Below are 18,599 nucleotides of genomic sequence, written 5' to 3'. Positions count from 1 at the left end.
GTGGAGCTGCCCACCTCATTTCCAGCGCACGTTGAGTCACGTAGCAGGTGCTTCTGAACAGATTAGAGGTGGCAGGCCTTATTACTATTCTGCTTGGGGTGGAATCCTTTCCATCCCTTCTTCTACCCAAAGTGACCATAAAAACCTTAAATTCCCTCAGGGACACATGGTGAACCGAACCCCCTCCCCCACCGCCAGGGGGAAAGACGGGCTTCTCACCTTGGAGCCCAGGTGGGGCAAAGTTAGCAGGGGGAAACCACACTCGCTCCACGCCGGCCCGGGGCAAAGACCTATCTGGGTCAGGTACCTTGCTACCTGCTGAACAGTGAGTTGACGTGGTTGATGTGGTCCCTGCCTCCTCATTGCTTTCGTCCTGGGGCGGGGCCAGATTACTCCAAAAACATGAAAAAAACCCGAAACCTGCCACACACGTGCTGACAAGGATGTACAAGGTGTCAGACGGGATCTGAGGTAGGTAGACGGTGAGGGGAAGGCCCTGAGGACTCGGGTGGAACCAAGCACCCTAAGCAATTCGTCCTGGCCACGGTTAGGCAGGGTATAACCGTTCCTGCCCCCAGCCCCAGGTGGGCGCAGGGGAGGGGTCAACAGCTCTTTGTGAGCCGGTCCCTGGTGGGTCCTTCTTCAGGGGGCGGGGACTTGAGGGTCTTCTGCCCACTTCCTGGGCATGGCCAGTGCTTAACAGCGTCCCTTTGAGAAGAAACCTGCTCTGGGGCATTTGGAGAGAAGGGTTCAGTCTTTTACCAGGGACACAGCTCTATCACTCCGGTGGGAGAAAAGGACATTGTCCAGAGGCTGTCATTGGCGCAAAGAGCGAATGGCCAAGAAATGGCTGGAGGAGGGAGAGAAAGACTTCAGAGGTTAAAAATAAACAAGTACAAAATAAGCAAAGGAAAAAAGAAAGCCCTGGAAGGCCGGTCTGGAAGTCCTCAGGGAAGCCGCACCGGAGGGGAGCCATCCTGGTCCTCGACTCTGTTTCCCTCCCTCACGGCGCCCTCTCGACCTCGTGGGACCTGACGGATTGCAGGAAAAAATCTCTACGGACAAAACCAAGCCTGAAGAGCCCTGATGCTCTCCCCTAGTAACTGTTGCAGAGGCGAGAAAACTTTTATTTTGTAACCAGACTTGCAGCTGGACGCCGAAACGACCCAACCGGGTGGTGGAGGGACGCTGCTGCAGGGTGCAGCATCCCAAAGCGGACGAGGGGCGGGGACGGCGGGAACCGAGCAGCCCCACCCCACTCCCGCAGCCCGCTGGGCCGCGCAGCACACCCCCGCGCCGGGCGCGCTCTCGCCGGGACTGCGCGATCAGGCGCGTGCCTGCGCTTGCGCAAAAGGCCCACCCGCCCCAGCTCCTCTCCAGGTGCGCTCGCGCTTCCGGCCGGCCTTCCCGAGGCGGAAACGCCGGAGCCCGCGCATGCGCTTTATGGATGTCCTGCTAGGTCCGGGGAGGAGGCCCAAAGCTTCAGGTGATCCCGCCCCTCCCTCGCAGCGCGGGGCCAATCGCAGGGCGGTGGGCGGGATTTTCGAGAAGGCGGTCCGCCCACGCGCTTCGCGAGGCGGGTATCGATTGGTTGGCGGCGCGGGCGCAGGTGCGCGCTTCCTATTGGGTGTGGGCGGAGCGCGAGCCGCCGAGGCTTCTGCGGCGACTGCAGGTGAGCGCGCTCACGCGCCTCCGCTCCGGCCAGGCTCGGGTGCGCGCGCGCGCGGGCGTGCGGGGGAGGCGGCCGAGAGCGAGACTGCGGCGCCTGTCGCCTCTGCTCCGCCCCCTCCTCCTCCTTCTCCGCCGTCGCGGCCGCCGCCGAGGCCCGGAGGGAGGGAGTCGCGTCCCCGCCCGCCGCGCCGCCAGTCGGACCCTTGGTCTCGCCGCGTGAGGAGCCAGCCGAGCGGAGCTCTGCGCGGAGACCCGGGCCGCGGCCGCCCCCTCTGCAGGTGCCTGTGAGGAAGCGCCCGGGCCGCAGCCGCGTCCCCAGCCCGCCGGCCGCGCACTCGCTCCCTGCGCTCCCGAGGGGCGGCCCGGCCGGAGGAGGCCGCCGCGGGGCCCGGCCTCAGCATGAACCGCAGTCACCGGCACGGAGCGGGCAGCGGCTGCCTGGGCACCATGGAGGTGAAGAGCAAGGTGCGCGGGGCCGGGCTGGGCGGAGCCGCCGGCCGATGGGGGCCAGGGGAAGGGGGGTGGCCGGGGCGGCCTGAGGGGGCTGCCCGTTGTCTGCAACCGCGGGGGGGGGAGGCGGTGCGGCAGTGCGATTTGGAGGCAGGAGGTAGCGGAGAGAAAACTTGGTGAGAAGGGGGCGAAGGTGGGGCTTGGGTTTGCCCCTAGCCCAGGTGGGAAGACCAGTGGAGCACTTAATCTCGTTCCTTAAATCTCATTCCTGTGCGGGGATGGGAGCGCTGGGTGGTAGGAAATCTTTGGGGGGGAAATTCTAGCTCCTGGTCTGTGAGTCCAAAGTATTTGGAGCCCGCGAGGCCACAAAATGTTACCCCTTTCTGCGGTTCAAGGGTGCATCGAGTTGGTGAAAGGGAGAGCCCAGTGAAGTCAAGAGCCCTTTTAAAGTTAGCTTTGCTTCCTGCTAGGGATTTTTCCAGCACTAACTTTGGTAGGCGTTTAATCTACAAAATTAACACTATCACCTTTCGTTTGAGTAGCACTTTACAGTTTGAGGCTGGATGCGCTTTTCATTCCATCGTGCTACCTTTTCACATCAAGTGTTTTCATTCCTGACCGAGCGGTATGCCCGTCTGCTGAGGATTCCGTCCCTGTCCACTGAATTCCTGAATCGCAAGGCTCCCTGAGCAGGGTAGTCTGTAGGGATTAGTTAGAGCATGCTTTCCAAAAGGGGGTTTTGAGCTGGAACCTGGAGGTGTTCGGCAACCACATTTTCAAGCAAAACCATTTCCATGAGTTGAAGAGTCAAAAAGAGCTTAATCTAGTTTGCTTCTCGGAGAAAACAGAGGGCTCAGGAAGATGATGACTTCGCCAAGCTCTGCTTTCATGACAAAACCTGAAAGCCTTTTTACAGAGTAACTTCTATGCTCCATAGAATACAGATGTTTATGAGAACGTTTAAAATAGAGTTGAGAAAACCAAAACGCGGGTACAAGCCTGGGAGAACAGTACAGCACGTATCCACTTAAAAAATAATGAAACGTCATTGAATGTAAGACTACTTAGGGCAAATAGAAAATCAGGGAGCCCGTGGATAGAATGGTTTTATTGTCTAGAGTTGATAAGCAGAGTTGTGTAGGTTGCTGTAACTGAGATCCTGACATCAAGAATATTGGCATGAATTTTTTGTAACCTCATTTAACGATGCTATTTGTGACTTAACTTGTGTATCAGGATAGGCACTAGTTGCAAAAACCGTTGTTTAATAGGGACAGAAATGCAATTACGGCAGTTTAAGGAATACACTCTTCCCTGTGTCCTCCATGGAACTGTCATAGCAAATTGGAGGGACATGCTTAAGCTAAGGGTTAAGATGACTCCAGATACACAGACGTTTTTCCTGAGCTGCATAGGGGCAGTAGTGGTTCTGTGCCCAGTGGTTGAACTTTCTCAGGCATTTCTGTTATAAATCTAGGTTGCGCCTGTGGGAGTTGAGGTTAAGAAAAGAAAAACACTTATGATATTGCATAATTTTAAAATTCAGTTTGTGGTCCTAATCTTGGTAGCAAGTCTTTAATTTTTTTATCCTAGGAAAAATGAGTCGAGATTCTACGTGCACTGATAAATACAGTGAAGTGGTAATTTATCTCTTGGACTAGAAACCTGGAGCATTTGGGGACTGGAATTTCAGGCTTTCTGCCCCTTCTCTGCTGTCAGCTGATCTGTGAATCTTTCCCACACTTATGTCTGCTACATGTTACCTATTTGACCTGCCAGGCTGCCCTGTTAGTGAACCTCCTCTCTTAACTAGAGTCAAGGCGCTCTGAGAACCCGCACCAAGTGAAGTGTGGCTCCATCATTGTTCTAGCTGTCGATGAATAGACACAGCATTAGGTCCTGTTTTTAATGTGTCTGTGACACCTTGTGTTTTAAATAGATATTGTTGACACACTTATTTTCAGTGGATTAAATTAAACACTTGTCCTCCTTATCATTTAAAAAATATTTGGACAGATGTTTGAAACAGTATTTCCCTTTGTCACTGCTTTGGTGATATCAGAGCTTTTTACAAAACTGATCCTCAAGAGGTTGCAGCCAGGACCAGGTGATGTGCAGATCCGCGTTTGGGAATCTCTTTTACTTCTGCGTAGAAAACAGTGTGTCAACTTCATTATCTTTGCGGACCTAGGAGAGTTCTTAATCAGTATTGAAGGGGGTATCCTTTAATAACCTTGGGACAGCTCCTGAGCTGTACATTTTCTGATTGTTATTCGTGGGCAGACAATATCAAAATTAACTTTGCTTTTCTCGGATGTACCAACAGATGCTGAGAGAAGGTGTCCATTCTCCCAGGGGAGAAGGCCAAATTCTGTGTGGCCAGGACAAAGTAGACTGGGCTAAAAAAGGGTTATAAATGGTTCACATAGTGGATAGTTGTTGAGTGGGTCTTGATTTTCTCTCTTAGTATTTTTCTTCACGTAGTCAAACGTTCTCTTGGTCCTGTTTTTCTGCAAGAAGCATAACAGTTTCTCTTGTTTGGTTTTGTTTTCTGCTAACATTTGCAAAAGGGCACAGCTGCCGTGAAGCCATACAGTTTTTCATTGTTTTTATCCTAACATTTAAGGAAGAGAAAAAATGTTAAGCAGAAGCTTTTCACCCAAAAGCTTTAGCAAAAGCAAAGACATTGGAGCCCTGAAATGTTCAGTTGTTAGATGTTACTCTTATACATGTACCAGGAGAAGTGATAACCCTGGCATGAATCAGAAAACACTAGCAACTCTGCCTTATGATACCAGAATAAAGAAAATGGAGGAGAAACAGACTTTTGATAACATCGTAAGACTAGCTCTGATATGAAGGGTGTTGCCCAGTTTTTATTTACCTTGAAACATGAAGGTGTGACTAAACTTTTTGAGAGTTTTAGGTATGAGTCACCTTATATTCTTGACAAATGCTGGTGTTTGTGTTTCAAGAATGTGTTTTGGAAACTTTTTAAATTATTTATTAGAGGTAAGAGTCAGCTTTAGGGAGTTTTTAACTTAATTTAAAACTAGTGAGCAGTGTGGGTATTAGTAAGCAGATGAACTTCTTAAATACAATAAGGACAGTGACTTCAGATATCCCATAGGTCCTTGGGAAGATGAATTGACACATTTGTAACCTCTCAAATTATTCTGACGGTGACTTTCTCTGCATGATGCTTAAGGCTGTGTTAGCATTACATTACATTAGAATACATTAATATTTCTTGTTAATAGTAGATATTTAGAGGAAAAATAAGTTCAGTGGTAGAACATATTTGGCAAACATTTGTTTAAAATTAAAAAAAAAAATCAACTGTAGGACTGAACTGAGTCTGTAATATCCGGTCTCCACAGTGATTCCTTAAGAGTGTGATTATAGTTACATAGCATTTCTAGACTTCTGTGGCCAGGACACTTTTTGAGGAAGGCTGATGAACCTTTCCTAGGTTTCCACATTGAGGAAGGTAGTCCCATATTAAGTCATAGATCCTGTTTATCAGGGACTAGATGAAGCCAGTCCTTAGTGTTCAATAACAGCCACTTTAATCATCTGGCATTTGGAGAGCAGAGATGTGATTCTAGAGTAGGGAAACATACCCGAAAATCAGAATTGTGAAGGTAAATATTGGGTCTGATAGAGGTGTTTCTTTGATCCCTTAAGACCTTGCTGATGTCATTGTCCTCTTTACCCACTAATTGGTGAGCTCCTGCTCCCAGCCCATCTGTAGGGCTCAGCACTGTGCCAAGCACATAACCACTTCTTGTGTTAGTTATGTGGGTGGTTGTAGGATATACATTTTATGTATTAATAAAGCTTCTTTTTTCCAGCATTATCATAGGGAAGATACTCCTTATCTCTAGACCTATTTCTTATATACCTCTATTTGTGTGGTAGCTTAATGCCAAGAAACTCAAAGCCCCTTTTTTATATGTTGCTGTTAATTCTTGCCACTTCCTGCGAAGTCATAATCCCTTTTATAAGGGAAGAAACTTAGGTACTTTTTGCTAATGACCAAAATAAAGACTTGGGCGCATCTTTGTTACCACACGGCCTGAGTGGGGAGAGTACTGCCGGTCGAGATCTGGGCTCCAGACCGGTTTGAGCTGAGTCACCGTTGCAGGACAGTCCCCAGTGAGGCCTGCGTACCCCAGGGGTTGAAGTGAGCCTGCATCTCCTGAAGGGAGTGCCCCTCAGAGATGCAGTGGTGAGAAGGCACATTCCTGTGCCTTTCTTATGCTGTTTTATCTCCAGATTGTGAGGGTTCCAAGGACTGTGTCACTGCCACTATCTTGTTTATTAAGGGAAGTACCGTGCCTGTTAATTTTCCTGTGGCGTGCATTTTCAAATCGGGTCCTGTTACTTATTTTGTTTTTAATTAATGTGTTCATTGTATTTATAGTTTGGAGCGGAATTTCGTCGGTTTTCACTGGAAAGATCCAAACCTGGAAAATTTGAGGAGTTTTATGGATTACTGCAACATGTTCATAAGATACCCAATGTTGACGTTTTAGTAGGCTATGCGGACATCCATGGAGACTTACTACCTATAAACAATGACGATAATTATCACAAAGCTGTTTCAACGGCCAATCCACTACTTAGGATTTTTATACAAAAAAAGGGTAAGTACCACTGTGTAGAAGAATTGTTTTAGAAACAGAAGTAGTTTATTTTCCTCATTGATAGGATATGCATTGAATATTCACTTTGGTGAATAGAGTTTTGTTCATTCAGAAAGATGTTTTGGAAAGGCTATGACTTTGAAATCAGAGAAACATTCTAATTTTTTTTTTTTTTTTTTTTTTTTTTTTTTTTTTTTTTTTGGTGGCAACGAACTCTCAGATGCTGTGTTTACTACTTAATAGATACCTGAAGGAAAGTTACTTACTTAGGATGTTTTTCACAGAAATAATGTTAGTTAGTTATCTGGAAAATTAGATAGGAAGCCATTATTTTGGAGGAATTTAAACACTGATATTAGTCTTGCAAAAGAACATTTGAAAAATCATTCTGTGGGACAAGCATTTTCAAATGTACTTTGAGTCTTAAAACTTTTTTTTTTTTTTTTAAACTTTACGGCCTCCTTCGTGTCTGCCTGTCTGCACATGGGCCTGATGTGTGGGGTTTATTCCTTTGTCTTTGGTAAATGAAGAGGTTTAGAAAGCCAGTGTGACAGCAGCAAGCTCAGTCTTGGCGGGATAATGAGAGCCTTTCTATGTTTATAAACCAACCCAGAGAGCAGTTTGAGAGAATGGGTGGGGATTACCCTTGAAGGTGAAACTTTATTTCCAATCGGTTGATAAGCCTTGGACCACTCCCAGGGCTTTGGGACCGCACTGGTCTTATAGCTCTGCTTTTCTAGGTTTGGAGGAACTAAAGTCCACCGACAAACCTCCGAGGGTCACATTTACGCTGTTCACAAAATACTTAGAAGCACACACGTTAATTTTCCCAGAGACCCCAGAGATGGATTGCGTAGGAACCTAACAGTGGTGTAGTACAATTAGAGTATTAGCCTAGGAAGATTAATTTGGCTGTTGGGGATGAGATGGAGTGAGCAGCGGTCTTAGAGGAGAGGACAAGTAGCTGGCATGACGAGGCAGCCGGGAAGCTGCCCCGGTGGAGGAGGCAGGTGAGGAAAGGGGCGAATCTGGTACTTGAGAGTCACTGCTCCCCACTGCATGGTGGGGACATGAAGAGGACTCAAACAGAATAAACAGGTTTCTGGATTTGAGTCTGATGGCTGGGACAGTGCCATAAACAAGCAGAATTTGGAAGAGGGACATTGACTTGGAAAGAAAATGGATTTGGTTTTAGAACAAAAAAGGCTTATTTGGGGGGGTGCCTGGGTGGCTCAGTTGGTCAAGTGCTGACTTCGTCTCAGGTCATGATCTTGCAGTTTGTGGGGTTAAGCCCCACGTCGGGCTCTGTGCTGACAACTCGGAGCCTGGAGCTTGTTTTGGGTTCTGTGTCTCCTTCTCTCTCTGCCCCTCCCCATTCATGCTCTGTCTGTCTGTCTCTCTCTCAAAAATAGACTAAACATTAAAAAAGGGGGGGGGGGCTTATTTGGCTGATGAGTTTTAATTGTGTCATATAGGAAATTGGAAGTAGGAGACTGGAACTTATGATCGAGATCTAGAGGCTCGTCAGAGAAGATTGAAAGTCTGGAAAAGTGATCATTGAAATTCTTGAGAGTGGACATCAGGTCTCGCAGGGATGAAGACAGGAGTGGGCCCTTGTCTAGTTGTGTAGAGACTGTTGGAGAGGAAGGAACGGCAGTAGAGGAGAGAAGACAAGACATTCAAGCGGAACTTGTGTTAAGCAGAAGAAGCTGAATCATTGAGTGGTAGGCCTTCCTTGTTAGCCATTGTAATTTTCATTAAAAACTTCATTGCTGTTTGGAATGTGTATTGAAATGAGGAGTGACTATTTTTAAACTCCTGCCATCCGACAAAATTTTGTTGGATTATCCTTTTTGTTAGATTTTAGGAGTTGGATTATACCACTACGTGTGCTTATTACTGGAATAGTGACACTTAATGATTGTGGGATTAATCCTGATGTCTGGTAAGGGAGGTTATGTTCTGCTATTTGCTTTTTAAATATGTTTCTATGTGAACAAAAGTTTTCTTTGCCCTAGAAGTAAATGTCCAATATAGTGAACAGCTCTTAGAATTTGATTTAGAAATAGGCAGTGCATTCAACAGAACATTTTTGCTTTTAAAAATACAAGTGTAATTTGGGGCGCCTGGGTGGCTCAGTCGGTTGAGCGTCAGACTTCGGCTCAGGTCATGATCTCACAGCTGGTAATTTCGAGCCCCGCGTCGGGCTCTGTGCTGATAGCTTGGAACCTGGAGCCTGCTTCAGACTCTGTCTCTGTCTCTCTGTCTCTCTGTCTCTCTCTCTCTGTCTCTCTCTGTCTCTCTCTCTCTCTCTCTCTGCTCCTAACCCACTCGCATCCTATCTCTGTCTGTCTCAAAAATAAATAAACATTAAAATTAAAATTAAAATGAAAGTGTAATGCAAATAGGACTTAAGGAAGGCAGAAAAGTAAGCTGGTCGAGTCATTCCTGCTTCATAACCCCCCTTCTCCCTTCCCACTCTACCCAGAATAACATCCTTCCTGCCTTGGACTTTACAACGTCATCTTTCTCTGTTCCCCTACTCCCTCATCACAGCCCACCAGGCTGGCTTGCTTTCTGGCTCAGATTTGGAAAGCTTGTTGCTCTCTCTGTGTTTCTGCTGTTCTTTTCCCCTTTTCCTTGCTCCTCCCATGGCTCCCTCCTCATCATTCAGATCTTAACACACATAACTTTCTTCTAGGAGTCTCTTTGGACCACCCTAGCCAAAGCCCCCTGACCCTCCCACCTTTATCAGACCTGAAGTCACCTTATGTAAGGGCAAGTTAGTTATCTTTACTGTCTGTCTTACAGACTTGCTCATTGCCCTGTGATTCACGGTGATACTTTTTTTTCTTTTAAAGATCAACAGATGCATAAGTAGAAACCTGATTTTATGTAAATGATAATCAGCATTAAAGTCAGGAAACTAATATAAAGCATGACATTACATATAGTAACATTTCACTGCTTAATTACAACACATTTTCTGTTTTCTTGGCTTGTTGATCCCAGTTTAGGAATCGTTAGGGCAGCAATTACATTTGATATGGTACCAAGTGATTTTAAAAAACAAACTTCAGAACCATTTAAAATTTTAAAACTGTGTCTTTTACGGTACATCTTTAATTGAAAATCTGATGCTTCTAAGAGTTTCTTTGAATTGAAAGGTCACAGTTGAATGCATAAACTATCGTTACATATCTTGAAAGGTTTTATGTTTTATAATAATTTGTTGTTAGAAGAAAGACCCCATCTCTAGGGCTATTATCATCCGAAGCAGAACCAAAAGAAGATAAAGTCTCTGGTATCTTAAAAGTTGTATTCACAGAGAAGATTGCCAGATCTTTTGTCAGCCCCCTTCCCCTGTTGGAGTTTAAAAGCTTCGCAGCTCGCATGACAGGCAGCCAAGTCTGGGATCTGTTGTGGTGCTCAGACTCCTCCCCAGATCTGATCAGAATATCCACACCACAACTTCGTGGTCTATTACCATCAGTTTTTGTATGATCTCAGACAAATGCATTTTTATCTTGGATTTATTCAGAAGAGTTTGCTGGAAACACTAGAAGGGCCTCCCTTTACACACTCTCTCACTTAAGACATGGTCTTGTGGCCCAGACACCTGGTCAGGCACCCCATTCATCTCTTAAAACTGTGCACTCGACATTATTCTGCAGATGGGCTTTAAGACTCCATTTCAGTGAATCAGGGTTCGACTTAAAAATGCTCTAAAGGATATGCATTTTAATTGTAAATTGTAAAAAATGGTTTAAAGGTGTGGCCCAAGAAATAAGGTCAAATAAAATAAAAAGAAGAAATTGTGACACGAGTTGCTCATGACAGAAACCTGGGTGTCACCTTTGACACATGCCTCCCTTTTGCTCAGGCACCGAGCCTGTTAGTATTAAAACTGTTCTAATTATTTTTCACGTTCGTTTCCCCATCAGCACTACCTCTGCTCCAGGCCAGGGGCTATCCAAAATCACTTCACGGCTCCCCGTTTTCTCCCTCAGGGCCATTCTCCAGTTTACAGCCTGGGTGAGCTTAGTAGAAAAACCCAAACCTTTGGTTTTCTTCCCATTGCCCTTAGGCTGAAGTCCATAATCCTTAACAACCCCCCCACCCCCCAGGCCCTGTTTGTCTGCAGGGCCCCTGCTGCCTCTAACTGGGCTCTTGGCTCCTTCTCCTCCCCTCCCCCCCTCTCTCTATTGGACTTCTTCGTCTGCCCCATCCAGCCCTTCTCTATATTTGTTGGATCCTGTGCCTGGAACATTCTTCCCTCCCTTCTACCTGATTAGCTACTGGCTTCTTTTCCAGTCTCAGCACAAACCTCACTTCCCTGGAGAAGCCTTGTGTCTCCCTGCAAACCAGGCCAGGCTCCTACGGTGCACTGTAGACAAACCACACTTCTTGGCTCCTTCTAATAACCTAATTGTTTGAAATTCGGGTTGCCGGCCCCTCTTGTGGAGTCCCCTCTTGTGGAGTCCCCTCTTGTGGAGTGCAAGCACCACGAGAACAAGCCCCCACCTTCTCTTGGTCGCAGGATCGGCCTGGCTACATCCTAGTGCAGCTTCGCGTTTGGTGATTGGTTTGCTTATATTAGGAAGTGAAGGGATTTGCATACTTTGAATGTTGCTTTAGGTGATATTTAATCCTTTTAAAGCTGCCAGATCTAGTTCATTTAACCATTTTGGATTAGAACAAAGGTTGGCAAACAAGGCTTGCTGGCTGTTTTTGTAAATAAAGTTTTCTTGGACCACGGCCACACTCATTCCTTTACGTACTGATCGTGGCTTTTGCAGCAGCGACTATATGACCTGCAACACCTAAAATACTTACTCCAGAGCTCTTTTGGGGAAAAGTTTGTCGACCCTGGAGGAGGATAATTTCAGAAATTACTTCCTTCCCTGTCTTCTCATCGAACTTCAGATGGGTCATCGTGAACTTTCTTGATTACTGTGAACTGTTACTGTGTTTACTCTACAGGGGTGCTGATGGGGTTTATAGGAGGGTTTGGGTTTTTTTATCCCCCAGATTTGCTTTAACACCGTAGGCTTTTATTTCGTGTATCTGTGCCTGCCCTAGGTCACTAGCGGACCCTTACCCCCTGTTCTGAATCTGTGACTCACGACTCAATGTCCGTTAAGGAATGAGACAGCCAGGCCTTTCGGAATTAACTGTTGCAAGAGTAAGAGGTCCCGGGGAGTGGCTGCAAGGCTCCTCTCTTAAGTAAAGCACAGGAACTTTCTGTAAGGAAGGGAGACCCGCAGTTTGGCTCCTGGCAGGCATTCCAAGTGGATCTGTGATGATCGCAGTTAGCTGACGCTGTGGCTGAGAGACGGGCTTGGGATAAGGGAGGTGTTGAGCCTGTATCATGTACTGTTGCATAAGCCCGGGTTTTTACGGCGTGGGGGGTGGGGAGGTTGCTGTGAACCAAGTTTGCAAACTTTCCATCTCATTCTGAGTTCAGTGCTTTGATACACAGACTCAGGTAGAAAATGAACTCCCGGTTCCCAGTGGACAGTCACCTTTACACTTTAAACTAACACTCTGCACCCTGGCTTCCTGCCAAAATATTTCTTTTCCCAGTGGCTAGAAACTGATTAGCTAGATGGGAGAACAAAGGTGCCTTTGTACTGGGGCATATTGCTTTTGAGAATTTAGCAGAGAGCATTCAAACAGTCTGGATGCAATGCCAAATTATGCAGATTTAGGATTGTTTTTTCTTTTTTGGGGGGAGGGCGGGGGTCAGGTTTCCCATGTAGGCAACTTAATTTTGTTCCAGTGTGTACAGTGTGGAATTTTCCTTATAAATATTATGTAGGTTTTTTTAAATTGATTGTTTTAAAATGAAAAGATACTTTTGGGAAAATACATTCAGTAGAAGACTGTTGTTGATAGTCTTTGCCAAGTGTTGCCAAAAAGATTCTTGTGTCACTGGGTTAATTTCCAAAACCAAATTATAAATAAATTTGTCTCTGTAGGAACATAGTATGCATATTTTATAAATGAAGACAGAATTTGCCCCAGGGGGAAAAAATGCCAAAAATTAAGGTACCCCTGGTCTTGTACATTTATCTGCAACTAGCCTTTTTTTTTTTTTTTTTTTAATGTTTGTTTATTTTTGAGAGAGAGACAGACAGGATCTGAAGCGCGTTCTGCCCTGACATCAGAGAGCCCGGTGTGGGGCTCGACCTCATGAACTGCGAGATCATGACCTGTGCCTAACTAAGTTGGACGCTTAACCAACTTGCCACCCAGACGCCCCTCTGCAGCTAGCTTTTAAAGAATGTTCAAGCAACATGAGAAAAAAATACCCAAGTTCTCCATATTCAGACCCACACCTGACACTTAATACTCATTATGTGAATGCGTAAGGTATTGGCCAGATAAGAAAATCCAGGTCCAGTCTTTCTCTGTATTTTGTACTCTTAATGGTTATTTTGTACCCTTGATTTCCTGGTTTATAGAGTAAAGATGGAAATATTTATCAATAGAAGGTGAGAGTGCAGGGAAAGAACGGAATCTAAGCCCTGTACCACACAGTACAGTGATCTATTCTCTGTAGCAGGAGCTGAGGCTAAGATTTTTTAATTTCTTCTCATTGGTCATTTTTGAAACATGATTTCAAGTTTTGTACCTGTGGTCAATTTCATTTCCTTTTCTACCTCATTCTCTGATGAGATGTTTTGTTTGTAGATGCCTTCCTTCAACAGTGTGATTGAAGAATACCTATCTGGTTTTAGGTGCCCTGTTTTCCCTTAGTTTACATCAGAATTCTAGATTGCTGGCTGGAAGAATGAATTCAAGCCCGCGGATGTTATTTGGCTCAAGCTGGTTTTTGTTGTTATTTAATTGGGTATCAGCATTTAAAAATGAGAAATTTTTTACCTAAAAAAACAAGGCTCCGTGGCAAATTGGATTTGGCCACACAGATTTCTTTAGTGGAAGAAAGATGCCTGCAGCAAGGGGGCCGTGCCGCACGTTAAATGAGGCAGCAGCTCCGGGCTGCCAGGGTCCTCCCTCCCGCCGGTTGTGTCCCCGCCACCCAGACAGGTTCCTTTGCCCCCCGTTGTTTCACACACGGTGAAGAAAAAAGTTAAAAATCTTCCACTTCAGCGTCTTTCAAAGTGGGAAAATGGGAGATGAAGAATTCCCCCCTGGAAAGCTGGAAGAGAACATTCGCAGGAGACCAAAATCCCTAAGTTCTAGGTCTATATTCCTCTTATTACATTATCATTTAATGCATATTATCTGCCCAGTCAGCCTCTCATACAGGTTCATTCTCTTGATTTACCTTGGGATTCAAAAGTGTCGCGTTTTACATCGAGGAGAATCAGAAATATGCAAACTGGAGGTTCTTAAATGAAGGGAAAATACATTTTATGTAACGCATTTGAAATGATGTTTAAGAATGGTTTGTAAGACTTACCAGAATTGTGTTTGCCCTCTTAATGCTTAATAGCCTTTGAGCTTGCTCAGATTTAACTTCAGCATTTGCTTCTTTTGTGATGTGTACTTGAGAGGGCCACCTAGTGGTTTCCTTCTGGTACAGCAGTCTTACCGCTGCACTACATTTTGATCTGATTAGAAGCTAATATTTAAATTGTTTGTGTACCAAATGCATGTGAGTTCTCCCTTCTGTAGAGATTCAACTGTAGATAAGTGGGTGTTTTTACAGTATCTCTATAATTATCGTATTTTATTTTTAAACAGAAGAAGCAGACTACAGTGCCTTTGGTACAGACACACTAATAAAGAAGAAGAATGTTTTAACCAACGTATTGCGTCCTGACAACCATAGAAAAAAGCCACATATAGTCATTAGCATGCCCCAAGACTTCAGACCCGTGTCTTCTATTATAGACGTGGATATTCTCCCAGAAACACATCGTAGGGTTCGTCTTTACAAGTACGGCACTGAGAAACCCTTGGGATTCTACATCCGGGATGGCTCCAGTGTCAGGGTAACACCTCATGGCTTAGAGAAGGTCCCAGGGATCTTTATATCCAGACTTGTCCCCGGAGGCCTGGCTCAAAGCACAGGACTGTTAGCTGTGAATGATGAAGTCTTAGAAGTCAACGGCATAGAAGTTTCAGGGAAGAGTCTTGATCAAGTGACAGACATGATGATCGCCAACAGCCGCAACCTCATCATCACGGTGAGACCAGCAAACCAGAGGAACAATGTTGTCCGCAACAGTCGGACTTCTGGCAGCTCCGGCCAGTCCACTGATAACAGCCTTCTGGGCTATTCCCAGCAGGCAGAGCCGAGCTTTGAGCCAGAGGATGAAGACAGTGATGAGGACGACATTATTATTGAAGGTGACGGAGTGCCGCAGCAGATTCCGAAAGCTGTTCCCGCTACCGAGAGCCTGGAATCACTAACGCAAATAGAACTCAATTTTGAATCTGGACAGAATGGTTTTATTCCTTCTAATGAAGTGAGCTTAGCCCCCGTCGCAAGTGGCACAAGTACAGAAACACGTGCTCCAGATCAAAAACTCTTAGAAGAAGACGGGACGATCATAACACTATGAAACCTTTGTCTGAATGTCTTCTGAGTGAGGATGCCGTAGGGACTTGTAAATTCGGTAGTTGAAAGCATATATACCTCTGAACCAGTGGCCTGGAGCAGGCATGAGAAAAATAATATTGCCAAGCTTAAAATGTTATTAAAATAGTACTTTGATAATTGTTAATACAGACTTGGGTTTGTCAGAGGTGAGTTTAAGTCTAAAAGGGGCCTTTGCTAATGAAATTATGTGCTTTTGCTATTTTGTCTACAGAGAACTGGATGTCAGGGCGCGTTCTCAGAACTACGAGAGGGCCAGATCATTTCCGTTCAAAGTGGTTGTGTATTTAACCTGCTGTGCAGAGCCCAGTTAGCTTTTTCTTTTAACGATATATTTTTTTAATTCTAATGTGAAGAAGTCCGATTCTGTCCTTTGGTACCTTGGGGACCTCAGCTCCTATGTTTCTTGTATTTTGTCTTGATTTTTTAATGTTATTCCTCCGTTGCTAATTGTTACAAGTAATCTTTTCAAATGCCTTCTTTCCCCCCTAATTTCTAAGAAATCGAACCAATTGACTGTTTTTAGGAATTGCTTCCTAGGTCATAAAGCATTGAAGCCATGGTCTTGAATTAAGAAACCGTAACAGTTGTCCGGGTTAAAAGTTTGTTCGTCCTTTAGCTTTCCTATTTACGAACTCATTCCATAGGTGTACGACTTACGTTGTCAAAGGCAGTTCCATCAACTGGTGATACTTGAGACCCCCTTAATCTCTTCTGTCTCATTCCCATCTCATTGGAAATCATTCCTTTTGTCGTTAGTGTTTTGTTGGCGTGCTTTTATACTCTTTTCACGTATTTGAGTAGTATGAATCACTTTGGATTAAAAAATGCACCCAAATTAAGAGATTTTTACACACAGGACAAACTTGTGCACTTTTTGTATGAGATACGTGGGTTTTCCTTACTGGGATTTCTAGGGACACTGCCTACACTTTATGAGAAATAATATAGTATTCACCTTGGACAGGTAGCATTTATTGCTATTAATGTTATGAGGCTATTTATTATTTTCCGATGCACCCACTTAGGACAAGTTGGAGGTAAGGCTGCTAGCTCCCAACCCTCGCCTGATTCCACTGGACAACGTGCACAAGCACCGCTTGTATGTAGCAAGTAAGAAGACTGCGGGGCACACACGCGTGCCCTGGGGCTTACGGAGTTTCCTCTGAGTTATTTATTATTAATTTTATGGTAAGGCTAGGACAGATGGGTACCTTTGTACCAACTGTGTGCTATTGAAACAATGAAGAACTAAATGGCTCCGTTTTGAAGGATATTTTCTCTCTGGGAAAAACACATGAAGAAGTCTGCATTAGATGAAGGTGGCTGGACTCAGAACACGTCATGTATGTTGCTCACGGCACCACTAAACTGACAACTGCACAACATTATGTGACACTGTACCTTTTCGTTGAAGTCACCCGAGTTCTTCCGCTTCTATACCACTATTTTTTAACGGCATTCCAGCTCTAACATCCTGTGAGTTGATACAAATTTGACTCTTGAATGGCAAAATGTTAACACATAGGTTAAATTTCATGCGTATTTTAAGCGGTGCAGGGGTTTAACATTTTAAGTAAAAATCCTTTCACACACTACCTCTCTCTCCTTTTTTTTTTTTAACAAAGTTTTAACATCAGAGCTTCTCTCTTGGGAAAAATACTTCAGGGCTTGACTTTTTGTACACATTTTAACTATAAAGTACAGATTTGTCTTGTATGTATTCACGAAAATGGAAATCAAAGCTGCTAGTGCTTTTTATTTTAATTATCCTGCTAAGGGCATATATGAGTGGTGTTTTAAGGTAGATTTCTCATTTAAATTATTGGTGACATAACTGATGACTAGACGTATTGTAAAACCAGTATGGACCTTGGTTGTACAATAAAATGTCATAATCATTGGCAGTCTCAATTATTCCAGGTATACCTAATTAACAAAAATATCAGTGGACTCCACATAAAATTTTGTAGTACTAAATGTCAAGCCTAACTGTGAATTTTGTTCTGTATCTTGAGTAAATTTATGATGTTCTCATGAGCTATCAACAAAAATATATGTACTTTTGTGAACTATGAATTTTCTAATTAAATTTTACATGCAACATGATTTTTACATGAATGATACTTTGTTTAAACTATCAAATGTCAGTATTTTACTACAATTTTATTATAAAATGTACATTATCACTAAATGAACTTTGATTTTAAAAATCAAATTAGCTTTAGTTGTATATTATTTTTTACAAATAAAGATAGACTTGTATAAAGGATACTTTCTTGTTTGCAAATATATGAATAGTCCCCCAACACATATTTACCAAGCACTCACTATATAAAATGAATAGGAAGAAAAATGCTAAGCTTAATAACAGTATTCTGGCTTCCTTAACTTCTAATGTTTAAAAGATAAACACCAAATTGTATACACATTGACTGCAACCATGTCTGAGCATATGATTATAGGAAGATAGCATTTAAAATGTAGCTATTCGGATTGTGTGAGACATTGTGTGTGATACTCATTCAGAGTCATCATTTGGATTGTTAGAGATTATTTGTAACAAGACAAAAGTAGTTTGTAATGGGACAGTTTATCTTCTGAGATTCAAATTCACTTAGTTACGCTTTTTATTACCACCCTATATGGCACTGCCTGTACAGATTGGATTCATTCCAGTTTAAACTGGACCATGGAAGAACCCTGAGATAAATCAGACCCTCCTCCTGAGCCCTTTCTGATCCCAAATTCATCACTGTCATTAGCTTAGCTGATCATGCGTGCTAACTCTGCCAACCAGTGGGGAGTATGATCCTTCTGATTCCTTCCCTCGACTTAAAAACATTGAAAATCCTCTGAGTAAAAACTCAATAATCATGTACATAGATCTCTTCACGTCATTGATTGGTACAGATCGGTACAGATCGATTTCATTCAATGTGTGATGTTTATCTCTGGGTGTCAGTGTCCATGAAACAATGGTGTGGAACTAAAATACCCCTATAACCCCCCAAAATATGACCCCAGTGCTGTTTGTTCTTAAATCCCTTCCAAGTTTCTAGTTCTGGGTCAAGAATTGAGTTTGAAGGAAAAACATAGAAGTTTGCAAGGAAAAATTAGCCCCTCTGTTCTGATTGCGTGTGTTAAGGTGCTGGAGCTAATGGTTGGCGACAACTGGTTATTTGGTTTTCCCATCTTTTGGATTGATGAAGTTTAATTGTGGGTGATGAAGCTTTGAGAGTGTGTATGTCGTGATT

The 18,599-nt window shown here is 44.1% G+C and overlaps 1 protein-coding gene across 1 annotated transcript; it reads left to right on the top strand.

Moving 5' to 3' along the window:
• The first annotated feature begins 1,786 nt into the window (after positions 1 to 1,786).
• Positions 1,787 to 17,535, top strand: PARD6B (par-6 family cell polarity regulator beta). The gene is made up of 3 exons (XM_042930676.1): positions 1,787 to 2,136; positions 6,548 to 6,770; positions 14,484 to 17,535. The coding sequence occupies exons 1-3, from the start codon at positions 2,071 to 2,073 to the stop codon at positions 15,305 to 15,307; spliced, it is 1,113 nt and encodes a 370-aa protein (XP_042786610.1). The 5' UTR covers positions 1,787 to 2,070; the 3' UTR covers positions 15,308 to 17,535.
• The last annotated feature ends 1,064 nt before the right edge of the window (positions 17,536 to 18,599 follow it).

The sequence above is a fragment of the Panthera leo genome, chromosome A3 (assembly GCF_018350215.1).
Source record: "Panthera leo isolate Ple1 chromosome A3, P.leo_Ple1_pat1.1, whole genome shotgun sequence".
Lineage (NCBI taxonomy): Eukaryota > Metazoa > Chordata > Mammalia > Carnivora > Felidae > Panthera > Panthera leo.
The sequence above is the reverse complement of the archived record's forward strand: the minus strand, read 5'-3'. Positions and strand labels throughout refer to the sequence as shown.